The 12,174-nt window shown below is 42.3% G+C and overlaps 2 protein-coding genes across 3 annotated transcripts in view; both read left to right on the top strand.

Moving 5' to 3' along the window:
* Nucleotides 1-12,174, top strand: part of LOC140581466 (protein NLRC3-like) — a 114,058-nt gene that overhangs the window by 11,418 nt on the left and 90,466 nt on the right. The window contains exons 2-4 of the mRNA XM_072704146.1: nucleotides 108-357; nucleotides 952-1,008; nucleotides 1,112-1,225. Of these exons, the coding sequence (XP_072560247.1) occupies nucleotides 143-357; nucleotides 952-1,008; nucleotides 1,112-1,225 (386 nt within the window). The 5' untranslated portion in view covers nucleotides 108-142. The remainder of the gene's footprint in view (nucleotides 1-107; nucleotides 358-951; nucleotides 1,009-1,111; nucleotides 1,226-12,174) is intronic.
* LOC111842958 (NACHT, LRR and PYD domains-containing protein 6-like) overlaps nucleotides 1-12,174 on the top strand; it is a 108,205-nt gene that overhangs the window by 56,182 nt on the left and 39,849 nt on the right. The gene's annotated exons all lie outside the window — the stretch shown is intronic.

Below are 12,174 nucleotides of genomic sequence, written 5' to 3'. Positions count from 1 at the left end.
GGAAAAGCGCCCTAACAGACTGGAGACCCCCGTGTGTAAATTCACTGTGAAGTGCTGAGTACAAGATATTGTATATGTATGTATCTGTTTATCCTTCTTGTTCACAGAGGCTCCAGCAGGATCTGGTCTGGATCGGCACAAAATGGAGGGAACTGCGTCTGAGAAGGGAGGAGCTGCTTCTGAAATGAGTCCCTCAGTGAAGTGTAAGAAGAGAGGAGCTGCTTCTGAAATGGGTCCCTCAGTGAAGTGTAAGAAGAGAGGAGCTGCTTCTGAAATGAGTCAATCTGTGGAGTGTGAGGAGAGAGGAGCTGCTTCTGAAATGAGTCCCTCAGTGGGTAAAACACAGAGAACTGAGAGGTAAGACGCCGTCCTCTGCTGCCACCTAGTGCTGCTGCTTCTGTTCCTCAGGAAGTGTCTAAAGTGCGATTTTCTGAATATTCTAAAATAAAGTTTATATGTTTTTGTCTCTGTCTCTCCCTGCTCAGAAAAATTTATTACTATCATGCATGTCCAGTAGCCGATTGGCAAAATATATCATGGACACCCCCCTCTGCTCTCAGAAATATTTATCGCCCCCCCCCCCCCCCCCATCCCCATCCCTGCTTGGATAATACATCGTTGTCGGTCTGATAGCATCTAGGTTTGTATTAACTAGCTGGAGTGACAGTATTTTCCAAAAATCCATATTTTCAAAAACATGGCATTAAGTAATATTTATGTTTAATGAAATATAATAGTGATCATGGGAGTAACACCTGAGTAAAACAGGAACCCTGTCAGGGTCACATTGTGAAGAACATTGTGATTTATGGTACAATGACTGTTACAGCCCACTGGCATGCATGTCTCTTTGGGTCTATAATTAGACCATAACATAACAGTAAAAGGGTTCCTGGCTACGGAGGTGGTGACAGTGTTACTAAACCTTTCATATCGGTATGTTAATTTTAGATGGGACATTAAAGCTGACTGTGAACAGGCCTGTTTGTATCAAGAGCTTCAGGGCAGGTAGAGCAGAAGGCTGAACAACTGAAGATTTAATATGATTCTGTCCATATTATATGAATTATATTTATATTATAAGGATTTTGTTTCCTGTCGCTGTCCGCAGGGTCCTGACAGAGAGAGCAGGCTCACCTGTACCCAGCTGTGTTTCCATGAAGAGTAACAAGTCAATGAATCCCCCACTCACCTTCAGAGAGGGACCTTTTCCTACAGATCAAAGGTAAATGTGCATTTGAACAAACACTGTTTAAAACACTCAGACTCTCAGTCAAAAGGCACAGAAGCATATACAAGCTATGAGGAAAAAACCTTATAATGAATTAATCAAATTTTAACTTTTGATTATGAGTTTAATAGTCTGCCTGCAAATTATCAGCCTATATTGTTTTACCAGTAGGCCTCCTAAATTTACAAAATCACTCATGTCCCCATGATATTAAACCACAAATGGTGGAGTTTGACTGGAACAATCAGGCAGTTTGATGAAACAGTGGAGAGCTGGGCTGCTTATTGTGAACGGTTCAGATTTATTGTCCAAGCTAATGTCATTAAAGAGGAGGTGGTCGTGGCAGGTTTGCTGAGTGTGATGGGGGTATAACTTCTGGATTACTGAGAGATCTGCTCCAGACAGAGACGGGCACAAATACATCAAGTATTCTGTTACAAATTCCAAATACTTGCATGTGAAATGTAATAAAAAAAATACAATATACAGGTGTGAGAAAATCAATTAAAATCAGAGTAATTTGTAATTTAAAAATACATGTTAAAACAGCAACGGTACTCGATGAGTATGTGTATCATTACAGCCATAGTAATGTGTAATATGTGTGTGTGTGGGGGGAGTCGTGAACCGTCTTCTGGAACCGCGATGCAGGATCGCGGTTTTTGTCTCAGTGCCTCGGTTTCAGAACCGTTACACCATTAATTTATATCAGTGTTTCCCACAGAATCAGTGGCGGTGGCTGATAGGGGGAGCCGGTGATTAAATTAATTACCATAATGTGTGGATTCACACTTTGTCTTATAGTAGAAATAGTAGGAGGATCTGTTTTTTTAGATCTAGCCAAAGACGGTGATAGACTATTTAAAAGTCTGTTAGCCTGGTGGTGAAGGTTCTTAAAATTACAGAAAATAAATATATAAAATGACATTTTTTTTAAGCATTTTAAATATTTTAAATGTTGGGAAAGAGAGCCACTCATAGTCAAAAGAGTGTGAGAGTGAATTTAAGCATTTTAAATATTTTAAATACATAAAATACAATCTCAAAATAATTTGGTACAGATTTCATCAGATTTTTTTCCTTCTAGTAAAATATAAATTACAAAATGCTCAAAAGTAACTAAAAGCACATTTTAAATACATTTAATTGAAATACTGCACATCTTTGACTCCAGCCAAATAATCCAGCTGCTTACACATTCACTGAAATTGTAGACAATTCACAGGGGTATTTTGCCCCAAGCCACTGGTAATAGCAGAGCGGTTTAGGTTGCAGAACAGGAAGCAGGAACAGAGTGATTCCATCACCTTCTGAAAAGCCGCAGAAATGGCGGGATCCATGGAGCTGGCAGTGAAGGACGCGGCAGCTCAGTGTGGCACCCAGGGAGCCGACAGTAACAGCCGCCTCTGACCGGCAGAGAGATGGCGGCAAAGAATGTTACCGCTGTGGGAAGCGGGGTCACCCCCCAGCAGAGGGCGGGGCTAAGGAGCTCACAGGGGGCAGCGGCGGCCAGAAAGGGCACATTGGGTGGGTGTGTAAGGCAGAGAGGGAGAAACCGAAGGAAATGTACAGGGACAAGGAAAAGACGGGGAAACGGAACATAGACAAGCAGCGATCAGATAAGACACTGCAGGATGCAAAGCAGGACCAGAGCAGCTACAGTGATACCGACTCAGAGGGGAGCTACAGGTCAACGTGTTGGGAGTAAAAGGAGGCAACCTATGGGGTCACAGCACTGGAGGAGGGACAGCCAATCACGGTGGAGGGTGACACGTGCCATGGGGTTATTAATGGCAGAGAAACATTTTTCAGGGGAAAAGCTGAGCCACATTGTGCTAACAGACGCAAGGCTCATGTTGAAGACCTGTACTGGTGAGACTGTCCTCATGGCTGGAAAAGCAGAGATCCTGGTGGAACTGAATGGACCGAGGACTTCCGATTTATGTGGTTTAAGGTGATTAACCAGCATTGATGGGCAGATCATGATTAGGGATCATTCCTCTGTATTGGATTAAAGTGAACAAAGTGTCAGTGGGTGAGACGAGGCCGTCAGCAGTGCTGAGGCGACATGCAGAGGTGTTCAGGGATGGAGTGGGAAGCAGGAAGGGGAACAAGGTCAAGCTGCAGGTGAAGCCTGGCACCACGCCACGCTTCCCGAAGGCCAGGAAGGTCCCCTGTGCACTGAAGCCTGAAGTCGACACGGACATACAGAGACTGGTTAAGATTTGGGTGTTTGTGCCCAAACCACACAGTCAATGGGTAAAACATGATGGGTCAGTTCACCTGTGAGGAGACTTCAGTGGGACTTTAAATCCAGTGCTACATATCTGTGGAACCCTGTACTAACTGTGGAACTGTACCTACTAAACAGTTAAATCAGAAAATATATATTCTGTATATCTGTTATAGCTACTCATAAAAATAAGACTACTGTATACCTCATTCTCAAAATGTATTTAGAATCTGAGAAATATTCAGCTTCTTATAAAAGATCACTATGGATGCAGGGGATTGTGGGTATAAAGGTAGCTGTGACAATTCAGTGGAAATCACCCTGAAATCATGTCACTCACTGTACAAGAAGTAACCGTGAATGTTAGTGAGTGACTGGGAGCTACATGCAAACCTGCCTGTGCTGACGGCTGCCTGCTGTCTCTCTGAGTGACTGTGAGATGTGGCTGCTTCTCTCTGCTGTTATGAGGACGCTGATGTCAGGAAGCCGCCCTAATGAAATAAGCCCCACATGTGGACGGTTCTTATGTCTTTTATATAACTATAGGTTATAATTCCCATAAGGCAGCAGCAATGGCAATCAGTGGTGCTGCAGGACCTCTGTCTCTCCATAAAATGGCTGTTTTATCAGCAGTACAGAGGGCAGTGCTGTCACTGCACATCCCCAGTGCTGGGGGCTGAGTCCCCTGTCTGTCTGCAGTTTGCTCGCTCTCCCCCTATCACATGGGTTTCTACCTGCAGCCCACAGACACGTGTTTATGCTACTTTCTAAATTCTGCATGACATTTGATAGCCTCTGTGTGTGTATGTGCCCTGTGATGGACTGGAATCCCCTGCAGGCTGAACCTGTATCTCCTTGTGCTGTCTGAAATAGACCCCCACCTTGCCCCCCCAAAGCTGGGTAAGTGGTAGGAGGATGAATGGATTAATGGATGGATATTTGTGTTTCCTTCACAGAGACCAAGTGAAAAGAGACTTTTCATCTATCTTCAAGGTCAGCATTTGTTGCTGAAATTTATTTTCTGAAATTTTATCAAAATTGGCAAACATCTACAGATGTACAATTAGTAGTTCATCGCATCAAAGGGAAGATATTTGCAAATTAACAAGTGAAATTATAAAAACACATGATACCGGCAGTAATAATAATGAAACTAACTATTTATTTCAGTCACTAGAGGAAAAAGCTCAAATGTTTCTGAAGGATGAGCTGAGGAGATTCAGAAGGTACCTAGATCCGAATTACCCAGAATGCCCTGAGCCTCAGCTGGAGGCGGACAATGACCTGGACAGTGATGGTCAGATGCAGAAGGCCTGTGGTAGAGAGGGAGCTCTGAAGATCACACTGTACATCCTGAGGACCATGGAGCAAAATGATCTCGCTGACATGCTGGAGAAGAGTAAGAGCTGTATCTCATGCTGTGTGTGTTTGATTTGCCACAGAAAAACAGCATATGAAAAAATGTATACAGTGGTTCCTCAGAACTCGAACTTAATCCATTCAGAACTCTGGATCGAATCCTAAAAAGTTTGGGTTCTGATCGAATTTTCCCCATAAGAAATAATGGAAACCAATTCATTGGTTCCCAGCCCCAAAAAATTACACCTAAAAAATGTTTTTTTTTAGCATTTAAACACTAAATGAACCGGATAAAATAAGAGCATATACTGTACTAAACACATCTAAGGACATTTATCAAAACAGTATTTTGTAAAGTAAGAAAATAAATGTATCCAAACAATGTGTAAAGTTAAAAAAAAATGTCCTGCCTCGATCATCCGTTCCTTCCGTGTGCCACGCCCCCTCGTTAACCTCATGTGGAATCCCCGTGTGATCAGCTGTTTCTGGTTGTTGTCATTAGTTCTCTGTATTTCGTTCGTGTTTCAGTTTGTTTCCCCAGTCCAGTCATTGTATTGTCCGTCTGTGTTTTGCCTGCCTTACCTGTAATTAAACCCCGTATTCCCCGATACCCTGACGTCTGCGCCTTTGTCTCCGTTCCGTCCCCGCTCAGCACGACAATATTGTTATAATCAAATGTATTAATGGTTTATTAATATTAAAATAATTAAGAAATCTTTATTTTAAAATGTATTTTATCATATAATAATTACTGTTACTATCATTGTCTAAATGTATTTTTACTGTCTAAATATATGTATTCAGTTAGTGTAAACATGCACGATGCTACCACAGCGAATGTGAGGCTGAGACTGAAGCATTACCCTTTGTTTCTGCTGAGACGTGCCGCGTGACTCATTTCCCCACGCGTACAAGTTATCTTAGGTTGGTGTTCACGGTTTGACTTCTGAGATTCAGATCGAGTTCTAGGTAATTTTATTTCAAACTGGTTGGTTCGACTTTTAAGAAATTCAAGTTCTAATGAGTTTGAGAACTGAGGTACCACTGTCTTACATTTCAGTTTATCATTTAATTTAATTTGATTTAGTTTTGCTTGTCTGAGTAATAAACGCATGTTGGTTTAAAGTTTGTGGATTTACCTCTCATTTCTTTTCAGAACGTCTGTCGCAATGTCAGCGCAGAATTAAATGTAACCTGGAGAAGAAATTTGAGAGTGTATTTGAAGTGAAAGCTAAGGAAGGACAGCCAACACTTCTCAGTGAGATTTATACAGATCTTTCCATAACTGAAGGTGGAACTGGAGCAGTCAATGATGAACATGAAGTGAGACAGATTGAAACAGCATCCAAGAAAAGGCGAACAGAAGATACTACAGTCAAGTGCAATGATATATTTATACCCTTATATGGCCGCAAGACACCTATCAGAACTGTACTCAGTAAAGGGGTGGCAGGTATCGGGAAAACAGTCTCTGTGCAGAAATTTATTCTAGACTGGGCAGAAGGAAAAGCAAACCAGGATGTTCACTTCATATTTACTCTTCCTTTCCGGGATCTGAATTTGATTAAGGATGAATACAGTCTGATTGAACTGCTTCACCGCTTTGTCCCAGAACTGAAATCATTTGAATCCACTGAGCTGTATAGGTACAAAATCTTGTTCATCTTTGACGGTCTGGATGAGTGTCGCCTTCCTCTAGATTTTCAGAACAATGAAAGCTGGTTTGATGTAACAAAGAAAACATCACTGGATGTGCTGTTGACTAACCTCATTAAGGGGAATCTGCTTCCATCCGCTCTCCTCTGGATAACCTCCCGGCCAGCAGCAGCCAATCAGATACCTCCTGAGTGTGTCCACCGGGTGACAGAGATACAAGGGTTCAGTGATGTCCAGAAGGAGGAGTATTTCAGGAGGAGATTTAGTGATCAGAGCCTGGCCAGCAGGATTATCACACATGTGAAATCATCAAAGAGCCTCTTCATCATGTGCCACATACCTGTGTTCTGCTGGATTTCAGCCTCTGTTCTTGAGAAGCTCTTAAGTGAGACTGACAGTGGAGAAACTCCAAGAACTCTGACTGACATGTACACACACTTCCTGATCTTTCAGACAAGTTTAAAAAATGACAAATATATGACAAATGATGACATGAAGTGTAATAAATACAGCAAGGAATTCCTTTTGAAACTTGGTAAACTGGCTTTTGACAACCTTGAGAAAGGCAATCTCATATTTTATGAGCAGGATCTGACAGAGAATGGCATTGATGTCAGGGAAGCTTCAGTTCACTCTGGAGTGTGCACGGTAGTCTTTAAAGAGGAATATGGGTTGTATCAGGAGAAGGTGTACTGCTTTGTACATCTGAGCATCCAGGAGTATTTCGCTGCTTTATATGTGTTTCTATCAAACTCATCAGCTGACCTGCTGAAGACTGCAGTGGATCAGGCATTAATGAGCAAGAATGGACACCTGGACCTCTACCTGCGCTTCCTCCTGGGCCTTTCAAGAGACTCCAGTAAGACACTGTTAGAAAGGCTAGTGGAAGAGACAACAACCAGGTCACATAACATTAAGGGAACAGCCCAGTACATCAAGAAGAAAATACAGGAGAATTTATCTCCAGAAAGGACCATCAACCTGTTTCATTGTCTGAATGAACTGGGTGACAATTCTCTAGTAGAGGAAGTACAAAGACACATGAATTCAGGACGTCTTTCAGCAGAAGACCTCTCACCTGCACAGTACTCAGCTCTGGCCTTTGTGATGCTGATGTCAGATGAGGAGCTGGATGTGTTTGATCTGAAGAAATTCGTCAGATCAGATAAAGAGCATTGGAGGCTGCTGCCTGTGGTCAAGACATCTAGGACAGCTCTGTAAGTGACGTGGGGATGGGAAAACACATCCTGTCTGGCAGGTTTACATGTACGTTGTTTGAAATGTATAAATATATAGTTTATCCCGCCTCGTGGATTAATAACCAGGCTTGATTTTAGTGATAATCTGCAACACAGATTTTATAATGACTGAGGGTAGTAATGGAGTCTAAAACGAAAAAGTGAAATTTTTGTTCCCATCCAGTCTGCCCTCTGATCGTGGGCGCGGCATCCTAATCTGCTACTGAAACGGGGGGGGGGGGTGCTCTCTATCCTGGAATACACAATCGGCGGACCGTAGCCTGAATCCAGACTGAAACACAGTTTAATCCGGATCCCCCCTGGACTGCCTTCTTAGACTCCCCCGGTCGGCAGTTGACCCCCCCACCCCTTCCCCCTTTTGGCTTTGAGTCGCTGATGGAATTTGGCCCTGTGGGAGAGTAACTGAGCCCCCCCTGATCTGGAAGGTTTATTAGTGGTGTCAGGGTTCCCCCTGGAGTTTGATTTCAATTCTTCACTTTTCTTTGTATTTTTGCTTCTACTAATCAAATTCTTCACTTTTTTTCAGCATCCGTTTTTTTTAGTCACTCTCTCGCCGCTTCTTAATAAATTAATCATTAAACTCACTGAATCTACATCTCTTCTGACAATCACACTGTGATTGGTCAACTAACGGCATGGGCGAGTCACGAGTCTTCTTGATAAGGTTGGGAGAATTGTGAATACTGTGTAAAAATTTGCGTGCTGGCGTGCTGAAAACATGATGTATAGTAAGCATTTCGGAAATAATGTTCTAATTACTATACTGTATATACACTCACCTAAAGGATTATTAGGAACACCTGTTCAATTTCTCATTAATGCAGTTATCTAATCAACCAATCACATGGCAGTTGCTTCAATGCATTTAGGGGTGTGGTCCTGGTCAAGACAATCTCCTGAACTCCAAACTGAATGTCAGAATGGGAAAGAAAGGTGATTTAAGCAATTTTGAGTGTGGCATGGTTGTTGGTGCCAGACAGGCCGGTCTGAGTATTCACAGTCTGCTCAGTTACTGGGATTTTCACGCACAACCATTTCTAGGGTTTACAAAGAATGGTGTGCAAAGGGAAAAACATCCAGTATGCGGCAGTCCTGTGGGCGAAAATGCCTTGTTGATGCTAGAGGTCAGAGGAGAATGGGCCGACTGATTCAAGCTGATAGAAGAGCAACTTTGACTGAAATAACCACTCGTTACAACCGAGGTATCCAGCAAAGCATTTGTGAAGCCACAACACGCACAACCTTGAGGCGGATGGGCTACAACAGCAGAAGACCCCACCGGGTACCACTCATCTCCACTACAAATAGGAAAAAGAGGCTACAATTTGCACGAGCTCACCAAAATCGGACTGTTGAAGACTGGAAAAATGTTGCCTGCTCTGATGAGTCTCGATTTCTGTTGAGACATTCAAATGGTAGTCAGAATTTGGCGTAAACAGAATGAGAACATGGATCCATCATGCCTTGTTACCACTCTGCAGGCTGGTGGTGGTGGTGTAATGGTGTGGGGGATGTTTTCTTGGCACACTTTAGGCCCCTTAGTGCCAATTGGGCATCGTTTAAATGCCACGGCCTACCTGAGCATTGTTTCTGATCATGTCCATCCCTTTATGACCACCATGTACCCATCCTCTGATGGCTACTTCCAGCAGGATAATGCACCATGTCACAAAGCTCGAATCATTTCACATTGGTTTCTTGAACATGACAATGAGTTCACTGTACTAAAATGCTCCCCACAGTCACCAGATCTCAACCCAATAGAGCATCTTTGGGATGTGGTGGAACGGGAGCTTCGTGCCCTGGATGTGCATCCCACAAATCTCCATCAACTGCAAGATGCTATCCTATCAATATGGGCCAACATTTCTAAAGAATGCTTTCAGCACCTTGTTGAATCAATGCCACGTAGAATTAAGGCAGTTCTGAAGGCGAAAGGGGGTCAAACACCGTATTAGTATGGTGTTCCTAATAATCCTTTAGGTGAGTGTATAAGGTAAGCTAATACTTTCCCGGTGTTTCATAGTACCTTTGAGAGGGACATTCTAAAACGCTTAATGTACCAAAATAGCGACCAATAATCACCAAATTTCACACACACACAAAAAATCTAAACCGAAATACAAGGAATATAGACTTTATTTTACATTAAGCCTTTTCCTTATAATGGGCGTCAATGGAGGGGAAAACGCTTAACGTAGTATAAAGTCCTTATTCTTAGCATTTCGGTTTAGATTTCTTGTCAGGTGAAAGTGTTTATGACCAGATATATGTGTGAGAAATATAGTGATTTTTGGTGGCTGTCTTGGTACTTTAAGTTACATTAAGCCTTTTCCTTATAATGGGCGTCAATGGAGGGGAAAACGCTTAACGTAAAATAAAGTCCATATTCCTTGTATTTCGGTTTTGATTTTTTGTCAGGTGAAAGTCTTTATGACCAGATGTATGTGTGCGAAATTTGGTGATTATTGGTCGCTATTTTGGTACATTAAACCACATTAAGCGTTTTGACATTAAGCATTTTAGAATGTCCCCACACCGATTGATAACATTTGCTACTTTTAGAACGGCCCATGCTCATTTGACATGGATGATCGACGATCGTGTGTCCGGGGCGCCGGGCCAGTTTTGATTAGGCCCTACGAGTGCTACGGTTCAAAATTGGGGAAAAATGAAATTCGACTTTTCAAAAATTCAAAATTCGTCATTTGAAAATTGAATTCGCCAGAGTGACTTGATTTGATGCCGTTTTTCTTCGTCACCATGGGTTCCATTTTCGTCAATGACGAGAGTGAAGAGCGGCAGCGGGAACCCTGTGGTGTGTGAATAGGGCTGCCACCTCTCCCGGTTTTCCTGGGATTTGTACTTGAATATTCTTTCCTGTGATACGAGCTGTCCCTGTTTTTTTGTGGAAATATACATCTAATTTATAATTTCGTAGTTTCAAATAAAACCTCACTTGATTTCCTTCTACCATTATTCTTTTTTCTTCCTGGTCAAAAACAGTTAAAATCATGTAAAACACAGCAACGATTGGCCATGTCTATACTGTTATTTGATTGGTAGCACAAATACGAAAGCTTACCTTATTAACTGCGTGGGCTGTCGGTCTGTCGCGCGCATCCACATTCACCACCTCACTGTGACAAAATCTATTTATGTTGTCGGTTTTTTGAAATGGGGGAGTGACAGGTGAGGAGGATGAGAAAACAATATCAGACGAGCCACCGGCGTCCAAGAAAAAGCGATTTAAAACATACAATTCTCAGTGGGCCAAAAGAGAACTTTTCCAAATGGATAAGGCACACCCAAAGAGATGTGACACAAAGCAGAATTTCCCAGTTAGCTGGATAACTTAAGCCAAACGTGAAAACTGTCCCAAAGGAGGAAAGGTAAGCCACATTCCTATTGGACAATCCTTATATTTGGCTTAAGTTACCTGACTAATGGAAAAAGACTGCATTGTGGAATACCCCCCCCCCCCCCCTTCTCTGCCACTTTTGTTTGTAAACAAAATTTCAATTAAACATGATGGTAAAACACAGCTGGAAATTCATGCAAAAGCAGAATTATACAAAAGTAGAACCAGAATTTTGTATTAGACCAAAGCGAAAATCTGTAAAATGAGTAGGGAGATCCAGTGGCCTGATATCTCCAGGTCCGGAGGTTCAGATCCCGTCTCCAGCTCTGTGTCTGTGGAGTTTGCATGGTCTGCTTGTGTTTGCCAGCAACAACATCACTGACACATTTATAATCCCTGTTACTGAATGGAGAATAGAGCATGTTCACTCTCGTGCTGTCATTCATACAGACTCTGTAGAGCAATACTGATATAATTACAAAACTGTATTAGGCAGTGTAACATGTATTACTTTGCTGAAACTATGGTTTGATTGTAAAGTATAAAGTTTTGGACTAAAATCCTCTGACTCTCAGTCAGTGATCATTTGACTGCAATTCCCAGGTTGCACAGTACAGTCTGTACACTGTAATTCATTTTGAAATATTTGCCGTGCTGTTAATTATGTTGAAATTGTTTGTTTTGATATTATATATCAGTACTGTTACTGGGGTGTGGACTGTGTATGTCTCTGTCTTAATGTGATTTCTTTTCCAGGCTGGACAGCTGTGATCTCACAGAGAAATGCTGTGATCTCACAGAGAAATGCTGTGAGGTGCTGGCTTCAGCTCTCAGATCAAACTCCTCACCCCTGAGAAAGCTGGACCTGAGTGACAATGACCTTCAGGATTCAGGAGTGAAGCTGCTCTCTGCTGGACTGCGAGATTCCCACTGTAAACTGGAGAATCTGAGGTCAGTATTCCTGGGTTTTCCACACTGTAAACTGGAGAATCTGAGGTCAGTATTACTGGGTTTTCCACACTGTAAACTGGAAAATCTGAGGTCAGTATTATTGGGTATTCTACACTGTAAACTG

The sequence above is a fragment of the Paramormyrops kingsleyae genome, chromosome 21, assembly GCF_048594095.1.
Source record: "Paramormyrops kingsleyae isolate MSU_618 chromosome 21, PKINGS_0.4, whole genome shotgun sequence".
In the NCBI taxonomy this organism is placed as follows: Eukaryota; Metazoa; Chordata; class Actinopteri; order Osteoglossiformes; family Mormyridae; genus Paramormyrops; species Paramormyrops kingsleyae.
The sequence above is the reverse complement of the archived record's forward strand: the minus strand, read 5'-3'. Positions and strand labels throughout refer to the sequence as shown.